General features: G+C 41.8%; 1 protein-coding gene across 2 annotated transcripts in view; it reads right to left on the bottom strand.

Annotated features, from left to right (window-relative positions):
- The window catches only part of FAM20B (FAM20B glycosaminoglycan xylosylkinase), a 50,889-nt gene continuing 27,874 nt past the window's right edge, over positions 1–23,015 (bottom strand). For both annotated transcript variants that reach the window (XM_037737048.1, XM_017524420.2), the window contains exons 4-8: positions 21,914–22,023; positions 12,119–12,290; positions 11,719–11,910; positions 9,062–9,121; positions 1–4,577 (exon numbers count right to left, since the gene is read on the bottom strand). In XM_037737048.1, coding sequence (XP_037592976.1) covers positions 4,346–4,577; positions 9,062–9,121; positions 11,719–11,910; positions 12,119–12,290; positions 21,914–22,023 — 766 coding nt within the window. In that variant the 3' untranslated portion in view covers positions 1–4,345. The remainder of the gene's footprint in view (positions 4,578–9,061; positions 9,122–11,718; positions 11,911–12,118; positions 12,291–21,913; positions 22,024–23,015) is intronic.

Below are 23,015 nucleotides of genomic sequence, written 5' to 3'. Positions count from 1 at the left end.
TCAGTATTTATTAAAATCTTTATTCATTTTCTTTTTTCGGAATTGAAACCCACAGAACACATTGGAAATTTAGATGCATATCTGTCCTGTTTGATATCTTACCAAGTACGATCTCTGTCTGTGCAACAGCTCTGAGAGGAAATCCTTGGCAGATCAAAAGAGAGGGCAGTGGCTCCTACACCTTCCATTTAAGCAAATAAATTAGCTTTCCAGTAAGTTGTTCCCAGTTTCACCCAACATTTTGTGTTTATGAGAAACACCTTGGTTCCTAAAAACCTGTGGTAGTCCAGTACCCAGCCCCTACCTTGTCACCACCCAGACTTGAGGAATGGAAGGGAAAAAGCTGGCCTTCCCCTGTAGAATGAGTTTCAGGAGGCCAGGTGTGCCTGGCTCACTAGTGTGCCTGGCCTGTGCTGGCCCACTAGAGCTGCTCAGTAGGCATTTGCTGAATGAATGGGCTTTATGTTAATTAGGGTCCACTCTCAGAGACTGAGAATCTTTCACTAGCTGCAAGTCCCTCAGCAATGTAAGTCGCTGTTCCCCTTTGTCAAAATAAATATGTTTTTCTTGCTAGAATACATATACGACTATATACATTACATATACCTTTAAAACTCACGTTTCCTGAAGCTCAAACTCACAGGATGAGGCATGTAAGATAGCTTACCAACGATGCTGTTTTACCATCTTTGAGATGTGGGTCATTCACTGGTCAAAGAATACACGGTGATGGAGAAGAAAGACTGAAGAAATACGGCAGATAGGAAGGGGAGGCAAGAGCATTTTCTTTTTTAAGAAAAAAAGATGGATTTCTTTGGAAAAAAGTGTGGGCTTCAGGTGACATTGAAAAATTGCCACATATAAGATTCATCTTTCCAAAAATAATATGCAATTAATGTACCTGAATTCTTCCATTTCCTTCCTAAATTTCATTTGACATATTAACCCTGAGTGCAAACAGGGAGCAATGCCTTATTAATACATTCTTGGATAATACTCTGAGCAAATCAGATCCTATGAATTTGTTTGACACAGAAAATTATTTACACCTCCCCCAAACTCACAATGGAGCCTCATAATAAAGAACAGTTTTATAACAAAACCTTTATACTCAAATTAGCCACTCAAACTTCAGAATAAACAGTTTTAACAAGTGGGAGGAGGGCAGGAAATGGCCATGAGTTCTATTTTCCTAGTTTTGTAGTATTAAAATGTCTCCACATCTACCTTTGGATGTTTGGTAGGCATACCTAACTTAGAGCAGACCCAAACCCTGCAACAACTTGACTATAACAGCCTTAGATTCTAATAAATAAACTATAAAGAAGACAGTGTTACAAAACCTAAAAAAAAGCATCTACCTCTTTTTTTTTTTTTTTTTTAAGACAGAGTCTAAAAAAGTTGCCCAAGCTGCAGTTCAGTGGCAGATCTTGGCTCACTGCAACCTCCACCTCCCGGGTCAAGCGATTCTCTTGCCTCAGCCTCCCGAGTAGCTGGGACTACAGGTGTACACCATTGCACCGGCCAATTTTTGCATTTTTAGTAGAGACAGGGTTTTACCGTGTTGGCCAGGCTGGTCTTGAACTCCTGGCCTCAGGTGATCCGCCTGCCTCGGCCTCCCAAAGTGGTGGGATTACAGGCGTGAGCCACTATGACTGGCCCCTTCCTCTTCTTTCAAACAGTTTGAAGTTTAGAGCTGTAACTTTATGGCTGGTTTTCCCCAAGATTTGCCTAACCATGCTTTTCCAGCTTACTCCAATTCTGACTTAGAACAAAAATTTATATTCTCAGTGCCATGTGACACCATTCTATTAGCTTAATTCTAACTTTATGAATTAGAATTCTAAATTTTATGGATGAAAATTCTAAATTTATAGATCAGAATGCCTTTTAAGATCACGAGTTTTAAAATAGGTGGGAATAAAATGAAATGATAAATTTTGTGCAAATGCTTTGAAGAAAGGATGAGACATTTTATTTTCTGCCTGCTTTTTTCCTTAGCAGAATCTTCTGCCTTCAATGCTACGAACTTCCCAGTTTGAGAAGACTTCTCACTCATTTCAGTGTGACATACTAAAGGTGTCACGTATTTGAAAGTCCACAAATCCATAACATTTACAGGGAGAACAAAGCTGACACCTCTTCCTATTGTCTCCTCCCAGCTGGCTCCTGGAAGCTCATGAGTGAGCACTAACAAGGTATTCTCATAATGAGCTGTGAATTTCCCTGGACACACAACAGTGAGTAGCCTTAACACTGAAATCAATGCCTCCTTTGGTCAACACTAATTCTGTGTTTTGTACTAGTCTCTGTCTTCTTAAATTCAATACCCTTTTTATAACTCAGGCCATTGTTCTGTCCATCTAAAAATATATATAAAATATATAAAAGTTTCCTAATTTCATGCCGTTTTAAAATAGTTACAGGTTACTCAGTTATCTTGCAATGCAAGAAAATTGGGCATAAATTCTAAAGCCGTTTTTGAAAGACTAGTTGCCTAAAACTAGTTTCCAATGGCTGGCATTAAATGCAGTCAACCGCACTGTTTAAATATTCGCCTCTGCTTGACAGAAATGCAAAGCTGGAACAGCACCTCGACAAGATGCAGGAGCAAAGCACACAGCTCTGAGTCCACAGGTGAGTGGGCACGTCAAGCCTGTCTTCCTTTGCCCCATATTTTACTGCAACTACTTACATGTTGAGATCACTTTGCCAGAACACAAAACTAAAGCTGTGTTTCAGCAACCTGAAATTTGAGAGTGCTAAGAGAAGAAGCATAATCCAACGTCATGGGTTCAAAACTCCAAACAAGGCTGAATGATGGAATTAGGATTTGCCATAAATCAAATCTTAAGGCTCTTCCTTTTAACCTCCTCAACTTCAAGGTTCAGAAGACTTAAAATCTTCGCCCGGCATGGTGGCTCATGCCTGTAATCCCAGCACTTTCGGAGGCCAAGAGGGTGGATCACCTGAGCTCAGGAGTTCGAGATCAGCCTAGCCAACATGGTAAAACCCTGTCTCTACTAAAAATATAAAAATTAGCTGGGCATGGTGGTGGGCTCCTGTAATCCCAGCTACTATGGAGGCTGAGACAAAAGAATCACTTGAACCCAGGAGGTGGAGGTTCCAGTGAGCTGAGATTGTGCCACTGCACTTCAGCCTGAGTGACAGAGCAAGACTTGGTCTCAAAAAAAAAGGTGGCTTAAAATCTTTGTTTCCAGTCTTCCAAAATCACAAGATAAGTCCAGCCACCAGTAAGGTATACACTCTCACTTGTAGGCGTGTTCCTTTCTCATTAGGGATAAAAAGGTTGCAGATCTCTGGCGAACAGCAGCTTCAGTGACAAAATGCCTTAAAGGCGGAGGTCGAAATTCATTTCAGAAGAGAAATGAGGATGGCAGAGACCACAGGCCACCTGTTATTCAAGGTATTATTCAGTTTGCTTTGTTAATTTGGAAAGGACTGCTTTAGGCAAAAGGGGGAAGAATTAGTCTCCATAAGAAAATCATGCTTAGAAGGTAATAGTATTTTCTCTAGAAACAACTTTTTGGTTAATTGGGACACAACTGGAGAATGCAGAATTTACTTAGGTGTAAAGTCGTTTTTTCCTTTTTACATAGCTTAAGACCTAAATACAAAGGAACCTGTTTTTCAACAGTTCAGTCATCTCCCCAATTGCTTCTACGAAGTGACTCTCCTTTCTTCCCTCCTCTAAGATCATCAAAACAATACTACCCAATGGCTTAGAAGCCCAAACATCTTCCTGTTTTTGTCCTTCCCTCCAATTCTATCCTAAACATGTATCTCCTCCAACAGAGTGTGGTATTTTGGCTTGATGGAATGCAAGGTTTTATTTGCTGCCACTCTCGAGGAGGCAGTAAGCATTCCAGATTTAACTAGCTCTGGTTAAAAAAAAAAAAAAAACAAAGACACACGAGATTGCAAAGTGTTTCCACAAAATCCACAGGTGTGGAGAAAAGACTGCAAGGTTCAACTCAAACACATGCTCCAGAGCCAGTCCCGGCATTCATCCTTCCAAATGTCACACCTCTGTTTGTCCTTTGGCATGGGAATTAAGACTGACCAACTATGATGCCCACTGCTACAATGGGCAATTGCCGAGGAAGTCAGAAGGCGATTCAGCAGGAATGTCTCCATGCTCTGAAACTTGTAGTCTTTGCTTTAGTTTCCACTACAGAAAACACCAAAGACATCCAAGGCCACCCTGTCTCCCGTCACCAGAACTTGCTGCTGGCCATTTCCAATCTATCTCATACCTTTTGGAATTGATTGTGCTGTTTCTCTATGTTTGTAAAAAGCAGTTTCACTTATTTTGTGTTGAGAATTACAAGTGTGAGAGAGGCATCCTGTCTTCCACCAGTACAGTGTCCATCCCGAACTGGTCAGTGCACTGCTTCACGGTGACCAGGACACTCAGGAGCCGCTGGTCCACAGCGTCCAGATGAGGATCAGAGAGCACTGGGGAGATGGGGTCATGGGCCATGGCAGATTTTAAGGCAGACTTTAGCACACCATTCTTTAGGTAGTTCAGTCTGTTCCAGGTAGAAACCCGAATGCTGGAAGAAAAGTTATAGAACAAGGTACATAAAACCTCTCATTATCAAACGGAGTTGAAAGCCTGCTAGGCAGACAAAAGTAAAAAAATAATTAGGTAAAATACTCTAACTAAATCGTTTTTGTCTTAGAATTACCCCTACATAGTAAGTAAGCCACATTATCATGATGTTGTTTTTTTTTTTTTGAGACAGAGTCTCGCTCTGTCGTCCCCTCCGCCTCCCAGGTTCAAGCAATTCTCTGCCTCAGTCTCCTGAGTAGCTGGGATTCCAGGCACCTGCCACCACACCCGTCTCAAAGTTTTGTATTTGTAGTAGAGACGGGGTTTCACCATCTTGTCCAGGCTTGTCTTGAAGTCCTGACTCTCGGATCTACCTGCCTTGGCCTCCCAAAGTGTTGGGATTACAGGCGTGAGCCACCACACCCGGCCTACATTACCATGTTTTGATATTGTTTCTGGGTAACTAATCAGAAATATACAGAGATTTACATACATGTTCACTGCAGTGCTGTTTATAACAGGAAAAATGTTAAACAATCTGAATGTCCAATGATTGGGAAATAGTTAAATGATGGTTCATTCACTGAAAGGAATACCATGCAGCCATTAAAAACTATTTTGAAAATTTAGTGGAATGGGAAAATGCCTATGATATGATGCTGGGTAGGGGGAAAAAGTTGGAGGAAAAACCTATTTTACTTCAAATCTGTAGGAAAACAAAATACACACACACAGGATTAGAATGAAGTACACTACAAAGTTAGTAAGAAGACGTATCCTTAGACGTTAATGGGTACAACAAGCTTCCTTCATATGTTTCTGAAGTCTAAAAAAATTTTTACTAGGAAAAAATTATTTTAAGGATACCTATCTGCCTTAATTATTTCACCAACTGCTACCATTTCAATGTCTGTCCCCTCCAAAATTCATGTTGAAATTGCTACTGTAACTGTAACTCTACTGTACCAAGGTAGAGTCTTTAAGAGGTCATTAGGCCATGAGGGCTCTGCCCTCATGGGTGGAACTAATGCTATTATGAAAAGGCAAGTTCGAGGCCAGGCACAGTGGCTTACACCTATAATCCCAACACTTTGGGAGGCCAAGGCAGGCAGATCACCTGAGGTTGGGAGTTCGAGACCAGCCTGGCTAACATGGTGAAACCCCTCCTCTACTAAAAATACAAAAATTAGCTGGGCATGGTGGTGCATGTGTGTAATCTCAGCTACTTGTGGCGGCTGAGGCACAAGAATTGCTTGAACCTGGGAGGTGGAGGTTGCAGTGAGTGAAGATCACGCCATCGTACTCCAGCCAGGGGCAACAGAGCGAGACTCCGTCTCAAAAAAGAAAAGGCAAGTTTGGCCCCTTCTTGCCTTCTCTCCTTGCCCTTTTACCTTTTGCCATGTGACATGATAAGGCAGCAAGAAGGCCCTTGTCAGATGCTGGCACCGTGACACTGAAACGTTCCAGCCTCCAGAACTGTGAGCTAATAAATTTCTGTTCCTTATAAATGACAGTCTGGCATGGTGCAGTAGCTCATGCCTGTGATCCTGGCACTCTGGTAGCCCCAAGCAGGCAGATCATCTGAGGTCAGGAGTGCAAGACCCGCCTGGGCAACATGGTGAAGCCCTAACTCTACTAAAAATCCAAAAATTACCTGGGCATGGTGGTGCATGCCCATAATCCCAGCTACTTGGGAGGCTGAGACACAAGAATCACTTGAACCTGGGAGGCAGAAGTTGCAGTGAGTTGAAATTACACCATTGCACTCCAGCCTGGGCGACAAAGCAAGACTCCATCTCAAAAAAATAAAATAAATTACCCAGTCTGTAGTATCCTGTTATAGCCGCACAAAACAAACTAAGACACCAACCACAGAGTATCCTTTATTTATCTGAGAAGAAAAGTTCTTAGCTCTCTGTGGGCAAAGTAGGAATTACTGGGTATGCAGAAATGCCTGATTCTGTAAAAGGCAGCCTGTTGTGCAACAATTTAAAAGGTAAGGAAGACTTGCATAAAGCATGCATGAAAGGGACAAACAGGCACAGATGGAGTACAGTTATTTTTTATTCTGAAATATATTACAAATGCCCAGAGAATCAGAGCTTCGTGTGCAAGACTAAGTTATCACATTACTTCCTCTCAGCTCCAAATTTACTCTTCAAAATATGCTCACTGGCCGGGCACTGTGACTCACGCCTGTAATCCCAGTGTTTTGGGAAGCCAAGGTGGGCTGATCACCTGAGGTCAGGAGTTTGAGATCAGCCTGGCCAACACGATGAAACCCTGTCTCTACTAAATATACGAAAAATTAGCCAGGCGTGGTGGTAGGCACCTATAAGCCCAGCTATTCAGGAGGCTGAGGCAGGAGAATGGCTTGAACCCAGGAGGCAGAGGTTGCACTACTGCCACTGCACTCCCGCCTGGGCAACAAAGTGAGACTCCGTCTCAACAAAACAAAACAAAAACAAGCAAACAAAAACCAAAATGTGCTCTGCTACAATGGACAGGATTCCTTTGAGCATCTTTCCCCTAAAGCTTTCTCACTAGAGGGCGCTAGGGGGACACTGCAGGACGAAGGGGCTCTCCGAATGCTTCTGTGGGTCCACAGTGGTGCTGGGGAGGCAGACAGGTCATCCAGTGAACCCCTGTCTAGCCACATTCCCAGAAGATGTGGGTCCTTGGTGACCTGACAACTTAGCCTGGCCTGGAGATAACTCTCCTGAGGCCCTCTCAACATGGAAACCAGAGCTTTAAAGGCCACCTGTTCACCCTGGCCCCAAATCCCTCTGAAAGCCCACTCGTGTGCCTCACCTGCGGCACAGAAGGTTCTTACTGGACTTCCTCTCTCCTCCGCATGTCATGACACCAGCTGTGGCTTGCCTATACCCTGCCTGCACCCTGGAGAATTGCTTCTGGCTTGCTCAGCACTTGTAAACTAGCAAACTTCTCTGCTATCCAGTGGGCTGAGCTAAACCTTCTCCACTGAAGTCCAAACTCTAGTCATTGGGAGGAGGTCCCCTTCCAAGTTTGTCCTTCCTTGGGTACTCTCCCTCAGCCCTAGTTTTCTTTTATAGTAGTAACTCCTGTTATCGGAATTTAATAATTCTTTATATTGCGTTGGGTGCTGTGGCTCGCACCTATTATCCCAACACTTTGGGGGGCTGAGGTGGGCAGATCACAAGGTCAAGGAGTTCGAGACCAGCCTGGCCAAGATGGTGAAACCCCATCTCTACTAAAAATAAAAGAATTAGCCAGGCGTGGTGGTGGGTGCCTGGAATCCCAGCTACTTGGGAAGCTGAGGCAGAGAACTGCTTAAACCCGGGAGGCAGAGGTTGCAGTGAGCCGAGATTGTGCCACTGCACTCCAGTCTGGGTGACAGAGCAAGACCCTGTCTCAAATTTTAAAAAATAATAATAAAATAATAAAATTATATCAGGAATGATGAAAAGAAGCTTCTTAGACTTTATGTTATTTTCTTGACTCACTTTTCAATATCTCTATTCTCTAATATAGAGTTTTATAAAACATTCAATTAATAGGCCAGGCACGGTGGCTCACGCCTGTAATCCAAGCACTTTGGAGGCCAAGGCGGGCGGATCACCTGAGGTCAGGAGTTCAAGACCAGCCCAACCAACATGGTGAAACTCTGTCTTTTAAAAAAAAAAAAATGAAAAGAAAAAAAAAAAAGAAAAAATTCAATTATTATTTATTATTTATTTTTTTGAGACAGATTCTTGCTCTGTCCACCAGGCTGGAGTGCAATAGCACGATCTTGGCTCACTGCAACCTCTGCCTCCTGGGTTCAAGCACTTTTCCTGTCTCAGCCTCCCAAGTAGCTGAGATTACAGGTACCCACCACCACACCCAGCTAATTTTTCGTATTTTTAGTAGAGATGGGGTTTCACCATGTTAGCCAGGCTGGTCTCAAACTCCTGGCCTCAGGTGATTCACCTGCCTTGGCCTCCCAAAGTGCTGGGATTACAGGTGTGAGCCACTGTGTGCCTGGCCAAAATCAATTATTATTTATGGAAAAAGTTACTTTTGGTTTAGATAATTTCAAACTGAGATATGCAAACCCCAAGTGGTCTGTGATGGGTAAGTGAGAGGACTTGAAACCACAAGGGAACCAGGTATAGTAACCAGGGATACAGTTTTTATTCAATTTTATTTTGGTGGTGGGCTGGGGAGTATGGGTGATTATATTCTGATATTAAACCAAACACAGACATGTATTACTGAATACATACAACCTTCTATTCATATAAAATTTGAGATTAATTCTGAGCTTTGGGTTCACCTTTGGGTTCACTGCCTTTACCTTTCCCTGATATCCCATTTCAGGATCTCCAGAGGTTCTAGGTTGGAAATGTTTGAAAAGCACTGCTCAGGTTTCAGGAAGTCTGAGGGCCAAGAAAATGATGTACTGTTACCTGAGCCTGGGAAGGAAGGCAATGCAGGCACATGTATTTGCTATACATAACTTACATGCAACACTGATAGAGAGGGGCAAGAATGCTTCTTTCATCCAGCGAGGGGTTCCCAAAGCTGAAAATTAAATTAAAACTTAGTGAATTAGGTGGAAGTACCATTCTCTTCTTAGCATCAAAGTAAGAGCAAATTCTATATGAAACTCAAATGTGATCCTAGACAATTTCACGCTCCAGCAGCTCAAATCACTTAAATTGAAAAGAAGCAGGGCATGTCCAATTAGACACAGGATGCCTAACAGCTCGTACTAAAATATCTGAAAACAAATATACTCATTTACAAGGGACCTTTTCCTGCCAAGATATTACAAGGTGCTGGAGCATAACTATGGTAAACATAGTGTGGAGTTCACAGACCAAGGGAGAACTTGAAGGCCCCTAAGGCTGAAAAGGTTTTAAGGAGTAGGGAGAGAAATAAAGGCCATTTATATTAGATTCCCATAAACAAGCAGAAGACCATTACTTGTAAAAAGAAGGTCACACTTGTTCTACTCCCAAATTAGCAATATCCTATTCCCTACAAGTAAGTATATATACAGATTCAAATTGGAAAAACTGTTCAGAGGCTGAGGAAACTGACTCACAGCAGATGCAAAAATTACCTAAGCAGCAATTCAGAGTTAGAAAAGAAGAACTGATTCTGGAAAACTGTCAACCTTTCACTTTGTTACCAGAGGCTCACCTTAACAGCTGGAGTCTGGTAGCCTTAGTACAGTGTAGGTCCTCCAGTAATACAAGGCAAAAGAAACTGCTATCGTCTGAATGTTTGTGTAATCCCCAGTGCAACAGTATTAAGAGGTAGGGCCTTTGGGAGATGATTAAGTTATGAGGGAAGAGCCCACATGAACAGCATTAGTGCCCTTATAAAAGAGGCCAGAGGGAGCATGTGCACCTCTTCTGTCATATGAGGACACATAGAAGGCACCATCTGAGGATCAGGCCCTGACCAGACACTGAATCTGCTGGCACCTTGATCTTGGAGTTCCCAGTCTCCAAAACTGTATGCAATACATTTCTGATGCTTATGAATTACCCAGTCTAAGGTATTTTGTTATAGCAGCCCGAATGGACAAAGCAACTATTTTGATATACACCAAATATCAAATATCATATGTATCACAGTATGAGTGCTATGTGCTTTGCCGTAGTGGGGTAGAGAGAGGGGCAGTGTTTTCTGGTCTTTCATTTTCTGTGGCCATCACCATCTTTCATGAAGCACAAGGCACCTGATGTTCAGTGTAAGATGGTGGCATTGGCTGGGCATGGTGGCTTACACCTGTAATCCCAGCACTTTGGGAGACTGAGGCAGGTGGATCACAAGGGTCAGCAGTTTGAGACCAGCCTGGCCAAAATGGTGAAACCCCATCTCTACTAAAAATACAAATATTAGCCAGGCACAGTGGCGGGCACCTCTAACCCCAGCTACTCGGGAGGCTGAGGCAGGAGAATCATTTTGAGCCCAAGAGGCAGAGGTTACAGTGAGCTGAGATAGTACCATCGCACTTTAGCCTGGGGGACAGAGCAAGACTCCATCTAAAACAAAACAAACAAACAAACAAAAAAGATGGTGGCATCATTAGCAAGTGCTGCCTAAGCACTCTTTGCTGAAGAGCCATGTCTTAGCTTATTTCAGCTTATTTCCAACAACCAATGAGTTAACAGTAGTGACCTAGGGCCTGGAAAATTCTAGACTCCAAGTAAGCATTTTATTTAGCAAATATTTATTAAAAGTAACTAAAAGTGTGACACTACGCCTATAATCCCAGCACTTTGGGAGGCTGAGGTGAATGAATTTCTTGAGGTCAGGAGTTCAAGACCAGACTGGCCAACATGGTGAAACCCCATCTCTACTAAAAACACAAAATTAGTGGGTGCCTGTAGCCCCAACTACTCAGGAGGCTGAGGCTGGAGAGTCACTTGAACCTGGGAGGCAGAGGTTGTAGTGAGCTGAGATCGTGCCACTGCACTCCAGCCTGGGCGACAGAGCAAGACTCCATATAAAAAAAAAAAATGTGTGGCATTAAACTGGCTACCATGGAGAATGCAGAGTGCGAAATGGAAATATGATGTGCTCTCCAAATAGCTCAGGCCTAAAAAAATAAGGACATTCTATTTATTCAAAATGAATATACTTTTCTTATTCAAGATAAAAGTAGCATCTTTATATATCAAAACCACACTAGGCAACTGCTCTTCTTCCCATGATAGCAGAAGTATGGCCGAGACTAAAATAAAAATAGCAAGACATCCTATCAGATAAATTAATTTTTGAATTGTATGAACGTTTGAATAAATTTAATAAGAAATTCCACACTCCATTACATCTGTATCTCTCAAGCTTCTAAACATCAAATATCATAGCCAAGAAAGAATGATGTAGGTAGTAACAAATGAATGACCTTGGTTTCCAGTTGTCTGAGAAGAGGCTCACAGAGTCTTAGACTCCTTGGAAAGAATCACCTTTCCAGCTTTTGAAGTACTGAGATCCCTGAGAGTAGGGAGAAGGATAGGTACCAAGAGCAAAGACTTCAGGTGGAAAAAAGAAGGACGCCATCTATCAATGGTGTTCTGGATGTTTTCCAGGATGCTCTGGAAAAAGCCCTTCTTTCATACACAGAAACCCCTCCCTGACAAGGACAGTCCTGCTGGTCTCACCTTTTGGCATTATCAAGAAGGATGAGCATACTAGCGCCCTCATCATCTTGAAAGCTCTCATAGTGATGGCGGTCAGCATTGCCAATCAGGTAATCAAAGACAGCTGTGTCAATGATGTCCAAGAGGCGTGGGCCAGAGTCATAAGGGGACGTTTTCTTCACAGCATCACAGTAGCTCTCATCATACTCCCACCTGGAGACAAGCAGCATCACCAGCACTGAGTGTCAACACTGTACCTGGCACTGTTACACACAAAGAAAAGATAGAGTTCCTACCTACTGGGTTTGCCCCTGACTCCACAGTTCTTTTTACTCTTGGACAGAACTGCTATATCCTATACAGAGTTGGCACCTGGCTAGGCACAGGGGAGAATTAAGTAATGGCTCATAAGGTCATTTACCTGGCCAATTTGCCTTCTCGGTAAGTCCTGCCCCACGGGTGACGGTGTTTCTGCAGAGGCCACACATCTGGAAGCCAAAGTGTGACAGATCCCTCCATTGTGTCTCCATCAGCACAAGCAGGTTCTGTTTCTCGGCAGTAATAGCACTTCCCATAAAAACAAGTATTGTTTCCTACGGGACAGAAAGGAGCCAAATACACTTAAGGAAATAATGAAGACTCCAAATTCTCTCCCAAATAATGTAGAACAGAGGAGTTAAGTAAATACGCGTGGTGAAAACAAAGACCCTGAACTTACTATATTTTAAACATTTATTTTCTTGTATAGATAATATAATAAAAAATCACATGGTATAAAAAAAATTCAAAAAGGACAAAAGGATATACACCCAAAAGTAAGTTGCTCTTGCCTCCTGTGTTCTTTCTACCCAGTCTCTCTGGCGTCAACTACCATCATCAGTATCTTTCTGAATTCACTTTTGTTTGTTTTGTTCTTGTTGTTGTTTTGAGACAGGGTCTGGCTTTGTCATTCAAGCGGGAGTGCAGTGCGTGATCTCAGCTCACTGCAACCTCTGCCTCCGGGGCTCAAGGCATCCTTCCATCTCAGCCTCTTGAGTAGCTGGGACTATAGATACATCCCTCCACACCTAGCTAATTTTTGTATTTTTCTGGTAGAGATGGGGTTTCGCCATGTTGGCCAGGCTGGTCTCAAACTCCTGGACTCAAGTGATCTGCCCACCTCAGCCTCTCAAAATGCTGGGGTTATATGCGTGAGCCACCATGTCCAGCCGCTAAACTCACTATTTTATTTTTTTCGGAGACTTAGTCTTGCTCTGTTGCCCAGTCTGGAGTGCAGTGGCATGATCTCAGCTCACTGCAACCTCCACCTCCCAGGTTCAAGTGATTCTTCTGCCTCAGCCTCCTGAGTAGCTGGTATTACAGGTGTGTGCCACCACGCCTGGCTAATTTTTAGTAGAGACAGGCTGGTAGCAAAGTTCTGACCTCAGGTGATCTGCCCACCTCAGCCTCCCAAAGTTGTGGGATTACAAGTGTGAGCCACCGTGCCCAGCCTGAACTCACTTTAATTAAAGGAAAGCAATGTACTTCTCTTCTTCATTAGGGCTGAGATCTTGACCAGAGTGCCCAGGGGAGGGCAAAAGAGGTCATATACTAGGCCAAGTGTGGCCAAGAGTTTAGTTACATAGAGGCATAGGGATAGAGGAAGGGGGAAAGTTGAGAAACAAGTAGACAGACTGAGTGTACCAGGAACCAGGCTTCTCACCAGTGGAGAAGAGAGTTAAACATACACAAAGAGAAAAAGCCAGGATAAATCCTGCAGTGGTAAATTAGAATTGGAAATACTAGTTTGCATTGATGGTTTTAATACACACAGATACAGAAAAAGATACAAGTGTATCTTTATGTATGTACGTGCACATATACATACACATACATATATTTCCCACCTCTGTCCTTCAATAGAACGTGGAAACAATGACACCCAGGAAGTAACGAGCACACCTAGAGCCCACATATTAGTTTCTAAATACCATTTTAATATCACATTAAAAGGAACTAGGGTTCCTTGAAGAAACAGCTGACTTCAGGTCTGGGTTAGGGAAAGTACAAGATGAGCCTGGAACAGTGTTATATCAGTTGCAAGGAAGTGCTTGGAGAATGATGAGACCATTCCAAAATGACACAGGAGCTAGTTTGTAGGGGTTCCCACTGGCCAAATGTGGAACAGTTTAAGCATCCAAATAATTATAATGGTAATAAATTGTAGATCATAGTGAGTTCATGGTGACATAAACAAGTAAATGAATATGTGGAGGCGGGAGAGTTGTACCCTTCAACAGAATGATAACCAATACATCTAGAGGCAATGACAGAATGAAAAAAATCATCATTTGGTGGCTAGGAACTGTGGCTCACATCTGTAATCCCAGCACTTCAGGAGAAGGATCACTTGAGCCCAGGAATGAGACCAGCATGGACAACACAATGAAACTTTGTCTCTATAAAAATAAAAACATTGTCCGGACATGGTGGTGCACACCTGTAGTCCAAGCGCTCAGGAGGCTGAGGTAGGAGGATTGTTTGAGACCAGGAGGTTGAGGCTACAGTGAGCCATGATTGTGCCACTGCACACCAGCCTGGGTGACAGAGTGAGACCCTGTTTCAAAAAAAATAAAAATCCAAAAATCATCATTTGATGATACTACTGAGAGAGAGCATTAAAAAAAAAAAAATCACCATTTGGCAACTATTATAATAAGTGAATTCCTGATCACTTGAGGTCAGGAGTTCAAGACCAGTCTGTCCAACATGGCAAAACCCCATCTCTACTAAAAATACAAAAATTATCCGGGAGTAGTGGTGTGTACCTGTAATTCCAACTACTTGGGAGGGTGAGGCAGGAGGATTGCTGGAACCTGGGAAGCAAAAGTTGCAGTGAGCCGAGATTGTGCCACTGCACTCCAGCCTGGGTGACAGAACAAAACACCATCTCAAAAAAAAAAAATTTTTTGAGAAAGAAAATTTACATCTCATGTCACAAAAGACTATATTTATATTCTCCTTAGGGATAAACTCCTATACATCAATAAGACCAATGACACAGCAGAAAATGAGCAAATATGCAAAGACAGTTAACATAAAATACAAACAGCTCTCAAACAAAAAGATGCTACATATGAAGTACATAAAATCAAAAGTTTAGTAAAATATTGTTGGTGAAGCTAGGAGAGTCACTCTCATATTTCTATGGGAATATAAACTGGTTAAACATCAATATAGGATAATGTGGCCACACTTACCAAAATTTGAAATGCATGTGCCCTTTGACCTAGCACTCCCTTTCTAGAAATATTGCTTATGTGTGAAATAACATGTATCAGTGGTGCCCAACCTTTTTGGCACCAGGGACTGGTTTTGTGGAAGACAGTTTTCCACAGACAGGGGTTGGGGCTGGGTGGGAATGGTTTCGGGATGAAACTGGCCACATCAGATCATCAGGCATTAGATTCTAACAAGGAATGCGCAGCCTAGATCCTTCACGTGCGCAGTTCACAATAGGGTTTTTGCTCCTATGAGAATCTAATGCTGCCACCGATCTGACAAGGAGGTGTTGCTGAGGCGGTACTGCTTGCTCACCCCCCACCTTCTGCTGTGCGGCCTGGTTCCTACTCATGCTACAGACTGGTACTGTTCTACAGCCCAGGGGACATATATACAAGGTAACTCTGGGCAACACTGGTTGTAAAAACAAAATACTGAGCCGGGCGCGATGGCTCATGCCTGTAATCCTAGCATTTTGGGAGGCTGAGGTGGGTGGATCACCTGAGGTCAGGAGTTCAAGACCAGCCTGGCCATCATGGTGAAACCCCATTTAAAAAAAAAAAAAAAAGTGAAAAAAAAAAAAATCCTGGAACAACATGTAAGTCCAATAAAATTCTGGTTATATGAATTATGGGAGACTCAAATAATGGAACACTTTACAGTGGGTAAAACAAAAGAATGAAGCTCTTTGTATGTGATACAGATTTCTAGGATATATTACGTAAAAAGAGTAAGATGTGAAAGAATGCAAAGTATGCCATATATTGTATAAAATGGTAGAGATAAATAAAAGTATATCTTCACATTTCATACAAAAAGACATAAGGAGGCTAGGCGTGTTGTCTCACACCTGTACTCCCAGCACTTTGGGAGGTCGAGGCAGGCAGACGACGAGATCAAGCATTTGAGACCAGCCTGGCCAACGTGGTGAAACTCCATCTTTACTAAATATACAAAAATTAGCCAGTCATGGTGGTGTTGTACCTGTAATCCCAGCTACTCCGGAGGCTGAGACAGGAGAATGGCTTGAACCCGGGAGGCAGAGGTTGCAGCGAGCCAAGACGGCACCATTGCACTCCAGCCTGCCTGGGTGACGGAGTAAGACTGCATCTCAAAAAAAAAAAAAAAAAAAAAAAAAAAAAAAAAAAAAAAGACAAGACATAAGGAAACTGCTAATTAGAGGTTGCCACTTGGAGAAAGGGGAGGGAACTGGACAGATGAGAAACTGAATTTAACAGAAACTTTTTTTTTTTTTTTTTAAGACGGACTCTTGCTCTGTCACCCATTTTTTATTTTTTTGGCATGATCTCAGCTCACTGCAACCTCCGCCTCCTGGGTTCAAGTGATTCTCCTGCCTCAGCCTCCCAGGTAGCTGGGATTATAGACATGCACCACCACACCTGGCTAATTTTTGTATTTTTAGTAGAGATGAGGTTTCACAATATTGGTCAGGCTGGTCTTGAACTCCTGGCCTCTTATGATCCCCTGGTGTCAGCCTCCAAAAGTGCCGGGATTACAGGTGTGAGCCACCTCGCCCAGCCTGAATTTCCCTGAATTTTGAATTGTGTGACTCCATTACTGATTCAAAAAAAAATTTAAAGCCCCCAAACAAAATACTGCTTGGTGTAGAAAACCTGTTTCCTACAGGATAAAATCCAAACTCTTGAGTTTGGTAAATAAGAATCTTCATCATTGGCGTATCTGCCTCTAGGGAACAGAAAAAAAAAAAAAAAAGAATCTTCATCATTGGAAGGGAGAATGTGGGGTTTGGGGTCAGGTTCCTGGAGTTAACATATAGACTAATCATGAGACTGCAAGACTCTGGGCATGTAATTTAGTCTTTCTATGCATCTTCTGTAAAATGGAGACAACAACAGTACCTCCTCCACCTCCAAGTTGTGAAGAGGAAATGAGGCAATCTATGGCAATGCTTAGCACAGTGCCTGACGTACTGTCAGAGACAAATTGACACCAGTTACTTATTTTAATAACATGGTTTAATCTACCTTTCCAGAGTTCACTATCCCCATTTCAGTGCCATGAACTGAGGCTCTGAACCTCTACTTCCCAGATTACCAAACTTCTAAAAACTGGTTTTCTGATCACCTCACTCTCCATGCTCTCCTTGGGTGAACTACCGACTGTGACAATAACATGGCTTCAGCCAAGCCTTTTCTCTTCAACTGTAATCTTTAGCTCCTAAATGATTAGTCTACCCTTACTCCTGGATGTTCCTGTCAAGGAAACAAAATATCCAAAATTAAATTCATTATTTTTCTCTGCTCCACCTCCCTAAATATGCTCCTCTCTGTACATTTCTAAAATAGTTAACAGCTCCTCTATTTTTTTTTTTTTTTTTTTTTTGAGACGGAGTTTCGCTCTTGTTACCCAGGCTGGAGTGCAATGGCGCGATCTCGGCTCACCGCAACCTCCGCCTCCTGGGTTCAGGCAATTCTCCTGCCTCAGCCTCCTGAGTAGCTGGGATTACAGGCACGCGCCACCATGCCCAGCTAATTTTTTGTAGTTTTAGTAGAGATGGGGTTTCACCGTGTTGACCAGGATGGTCTCGATCTCTTGACCTCGTGATCCACCCGCCTCGGCCTCCCACAGTGCTGGGATTACAGGCTTGAGCCACCGCGCCCGGCAACAGCTCCTCTAATGACCTGTCATTCAATCCAGAAACCTACGAGTCATTCTTAATTTTTTCTTCTCTCTCAGTTGCTCTCCCAGCCCAAATGTTCACCAAATTCTTTCCATTCCAATTCTTGAATAGCTCTTAAATCTTTCTATTCCCTGTCCCAGCTTTAGTTCTGTCTCTTATTACATAGGAATTCACAACAGTCCCAGAGTGCTCTCAGCTCTTGATTCTCCCCTTCCCAATGCACCCTTGACAATGCTGCCACAATTCATTCTTGAAATTCAAATCTGATTTTTCCACATTCAAACTCTTTTAATAGCTTTTTAGTGCCTAAAGGGAAAGTCTCGACTCCCAAGCATGGTACACAGGCCCTTCAGTGACACTGTCCTGACCAGATGTCTTCCTCACTGGCCAGCCCCACACACCCTTTCCTTAGTTAAATGGCACAGCCTCCTGAACTTGCTGCTCTTCTTTCACTGCTCATCATCCTTGTCCATGCTCTGTCCTCTATCTGGAACGGGGTCAACTCATAGGGCCTGTGAGCTGGATGGGAACAAAATTACATCTTTATTTTCACTAACCTCTACTAAAACTTAGCATTTCCTTCCATTATGATGGTAGGGAGCAAACTATCACATATGCATTACCTGTGACTTTGTCTCTACAAGAAATCACAGATTTTTCATATCATACTAGCATTGTTGCAGATCATCTCAAAATACTATTTATAATTATAGTTTGAAATCACAGTGACTAATCTGTGCTAGATCTTATTTAACATCTTAAATAACAAAGCACATACTACTGTATCCAAATTTGCTTTTTATAATTTTTGATACTGAAATTATACTTCAATATTATTGGTTTCATTTATAAGTCTATGTATTTTAATTTATGTATGTATTTAAAACCTTTATTTTCAGAAAGGATCCATAAGCTTCTCCAGACTGCCAAAGGTATCTATAGCACAAAAAATGTTAAACACAAACCTAACATGTTCTTTCCCACTGTATCTACCTGATAGACTGCTATTTTCCCTTTAAGTCTTGGTTAAAATATCACCTTCACCAATTAACTATCACCTTGGCCATAACTTCTAGGCCACCTCCCTGTTCCTCCCTAACCCCCACCCCCACCCTCCACAGTCATTTGTACTTGTCTGGTTCCCGCATTAGACAAAGATCCTTGAAGATAAAAAGGTCATTCGGTTTTGCTATTCAGCACCTACCTCAGCGCCTGTCAAACATAAGTGAAATAAAGTTGTACTGAATAAATAAATATACAAGACTATAAGCTAATGAAAGATTTAGAGTCTTAAAATCTGGGTTTGGATCCTGGCTAACAATTAGTAGCTTTGAGATTTTGGGAAAGTCATTAGACACTTCTAAGCCTTCATTCTCAGGTACAAAATGCGAGTAACACCTCTACTACTTACTGCATGCTATTGTCAAGAGGATCTGATAAAGTGACAGTGTGAACATATTTGGGTAGGTTGCTGGTGCTACATAGAATTTAGTTATTCTTGTATTATATACCAACTTAATATTACTATACCAACTTAATAATACATTTAAAAACTGCATCAAGAGAATGAAACGACAAGTTATACATTTGAAGAAAATGTTTTCTGTTTTTTCTTTTTTGTCTTGTTCTGTTGCCCTGGCTGCAGTGCAGTGGCGTGATCTCAGCTCACTGCAACCTCCAGCTCCTGGGTTCAAGCAATTCTGCCTCAGCCTCCCAAGTAGCTGGGATTACAGGTATGTGCCACCATGCCTAGCTAATTTGTGTGTTTTTAGTAGAGTCAGGGTTTTGCCATGTTGGCCAGTCTGGTCTCGAACTCCAGACTTCAGGTGATCTGCCCACCTTGGCTTCCCAAAGTGCTGGGATTACAGGCATGAGCTGCTGCATCCAGCTGGAGAAAATGCTTTCAAAAGACACATCTGACAAAGGACTGTTAGCCATATTATACAAAGAACTCCTAAAACTTGACAGTAAGAAAACAACTAACCTAACTTAAATATGAGCCAAAGACCTTAACGGACACCTCAACAAGGTACACGGAAGGCAGATAAACATATGAAAAGATGCTCTACATTATATGTCATCACCAAGATGCAAACTAAAACAATGAGATACACCTACTAGAATGGTCAAAATCTAAAATATGACATCAGATGCTGCCAAGGATGAGGAGGAACAGGAACTCTGACTCCTTGCTGGTGGGAATGCAAATGGTACAGCCACTCTGGAAGACAGTTTGGCAGTTTCTTACAAAGCCAAATGTACACTTACCATATGATGCAGAAATCATACTCCTTGGTATTTACCCCCAAAAAATCTGAAAACTTAACGTCAAAACAAAAAGCTATACACAGATGTTTATAGGAGCTTTACTCACAATTGCCCAAACATGAAAGCAACCAAGATTCCATTCAATAGGTAAATGGAATATCAGACTGTGGTACATCAGACAACAGAACGTTAGTCAGCAATAACAAGAAATGAGAAAACAAGCCATGAGAAGACATGGAGAAACCTTAAATGTATATTACTAAGAAGCCATTCTAAAAAAGCTATATACTGTGATTCAACTATGTAGCATTCTGGAAAAGGAAAAATTATACAGGCAGTAAAATGATCAGTGGTTGCATGGGGACTGGAGAGGGATGGAGAATGATGAACAGGTGGAACACAGAGGATTTTTAGACCAGTGAAAATACTCTGTGTGATACTATAATGATGTATACATGTCATTATATATTTGTCCAAACCCACAGAATGTGCAACACAAGAGAGAACTCTAATGTAGACCATGGACTCTGGGTGATTATGATGTGTCAATGTGGGCTCATCAATTCGAACAACTGTACCACTGTGATGTGGGATGTTGATAGTGGGGGAGACTATGTATGTGTGGGGCAGGGGTTATTTGGGAAATCTCTGACCCTTCCTCTCAGTTTTGCTGTAAACCTAAAACTGCTCTAAAAACAATGAAGTCTTAAAAACACAGTAACAATAAGGTTAAGGTCAGATGATTATTAAAAATTTTACCTCCAGCCAAATAGCTCTACCTGCCCTATTTCTTTCCAGTCTTTATGCTCTTGTTCCTATTAATATTTCTGTTATTTTGCCAATGCCCTTTTCTCTTTGCTGCCTTGGTAAATCATACTACTTCTTCAATACTCAGTTCAAGTGTTAATAACCTCCTCTACAAACCTTCTGCCTCTTCCTTCCCCACACTTTGTACAATGTATGAGTTAACCTTCTGTGAGCCTTTGAAGAGCAGGCACCTTGGCTTATTCTTCTCGACCTCTTTCCCTCAATCCCAGCACCCATCAGGAATTCATTCATGTTTGCTGAGCATAAAACTGAACAACCAAAGGTGATTAGAAAGTATCTGACACAAACAAATATCTGATACAATATTTAACACTGTATGCTTTTGGTTATCTGTAAGAAAAGTACAGCCCAAGCCTTGTAAGTTGAAATTCTGAATGATGAATTTGACTTGTTATTTTTTTCCTCATTTTAAATGTAAATCGACTCCCTCTAACAAAAAGCAAGGTGAAGTTCATTCTGTAATGTCTGTTTCAACAGTCATGCCCTAATGCAGAGCACTGCATCACTGAAAAAGAGTCAAGGTGAAGAGGTGGAAACAAGAAACTACAGCACTTCTGAATTCTTCCCATTCTTACCTTGCTCACAAGGAGAATAGGAGTGAGAATTTTAGCTCAGATCTCTTACCTCAGAGTTAAGATAATGGAAAACAGAGGCGGGGGCAATATAACCAGTTCCAGGCACAATGAGTTATAGGCTAACCCTTAAGGAAGTAGTAGGCCTGCTGATCTTCCAGGTCCAAATACAACCGTACAAAAGAATTTCTGGACCTCCTAAAGAGGTGCCTTAAGATTTCCTCAATTTCAAGGAGACAGGAGACAGTTCCCAAGAAAACATAAGTATATGTAAAAACAGCTGAGCCAATGATATACAAACAATAACCAATTTAGGCCAGATTCTGAGTTTGAGACTTATTAATAGCTCTAAGAGAAAGAAGGAGGAAATAATCACCTGCTTTCACTATCACTAAATGACCTCACTTCCTATGTGACAGACACAAGAGTACACAGGAAAATTTCAATTTCCTGCCATCTCCTTTACATTCATTTTCCCCAATAACCTGAGAGCTGTTCTCAGATTTGCTTTTGTATTCCCTTGAGTTCTTCAATTCCTAAAAGTCATGAGCCAGCTTGCTCAACAATGCCCCATTTTAATTGATTAATCATTCCCCTATCTAAATGGCCTCTACGGTCTTCTTACCTACAGTTAGGAAGGTGCTCAACAGCTGCTCCGTGGCAACAGGTTTGATCTCTGTCCGAAGGTTGACAAATCTGCCAACCACCAAGGGGGCTCGGTGGAAACCCAGAATCCTGGTTTGGAAGATTGAAGAACAGAAGAGAAAAACATTAGCAGATGTTTTTTAAGTAACAGTCTTAAAAATTACAGTTCATCATGTCAAATGTGTGAAGGGTTTTAGCTAGTAGGTAAAGCTAATTTTTTAGAGATACATATATTTAGGAATTTAATGTCAAGGTGTGTGTAATTTATTTTAAAATACACTTTAGCAAAATGAATAAGGCAAATCTGATAAAATGTGAATAACTGTTAAATCTACAGAGTAGGTATACGGGCTCCTTATACTATTCTTTCTACTTCTGTATGTTAGAAATGTTTTCATAATAAAAATTAAAACTAGATTTTAGGAAAGCATTAGAAAAAAGATGGGACCCAAACTCACATATGGGTTCAAATCTTTAAGTAAAACAGCATGCTGGTTAAAAAAAAATGCAGACTGATCTAAAAGGATGAGCTCACAGAGCAAATTAAATACAGAGACATTTGAAAACATCTCTAATAACCTAAAAGGTTGAAAACAATAATTTATTTTTAAAAAACGGAATTCCTGGCTAAAAAAAATACACACTAACTGAAAAAAAGTTGGAGGGGCAGAATTTGGAACACACAGAAAATTTATAATGAAGAAAATAAAAATCACCTATAATTCCCCAACCCAGAAATAATTATAGGCACTGACATTTTGGCATATAAGCATGTTTTCCTTTTAAGTGTACACACACTTATTATATACACACAATTGAAATTATATTGCATGCAGTTTTGTATCTTGCTTTTTACTCATCTTGCATCATGAACCTTTCCCCAGTTGTTAGAAAGCCTTTACAAATGGCTACTGTTTAGGGCTGCTGATTCTGTCCTAAACCCAGTCTTAGAAAAGCCACAGGGCCGGGCGCGGTGGCTCAAGCCTGTAATCCCAGCACTTTGGGAGGCCGAGGCAGGTGGATCACGAGGTCAGAGATCGAGACCATCCTGGTCAACATGGTGAAACCCCGTCTCTACTAAA

The sequence above is a fragment of the Cebus imitator genome, unplaced genomic scaffold (genome assembly GCF_001604975.1).
Source record: "Cebus imitator isolate Cc_AM_T3 unplaced genomic scaffold, Cebus_imitator-1.0 Scaffold33, whole genome shotgun sequence".
Lineage (NCBI taxonomy): Eukaryota > Metazoa > Chordata > Mammalia > Primates > Cebidae > Cebus > Cebus imitator.
This window is presented reverse-complemented; position numbering and strand designations above follow the sequence as displayed.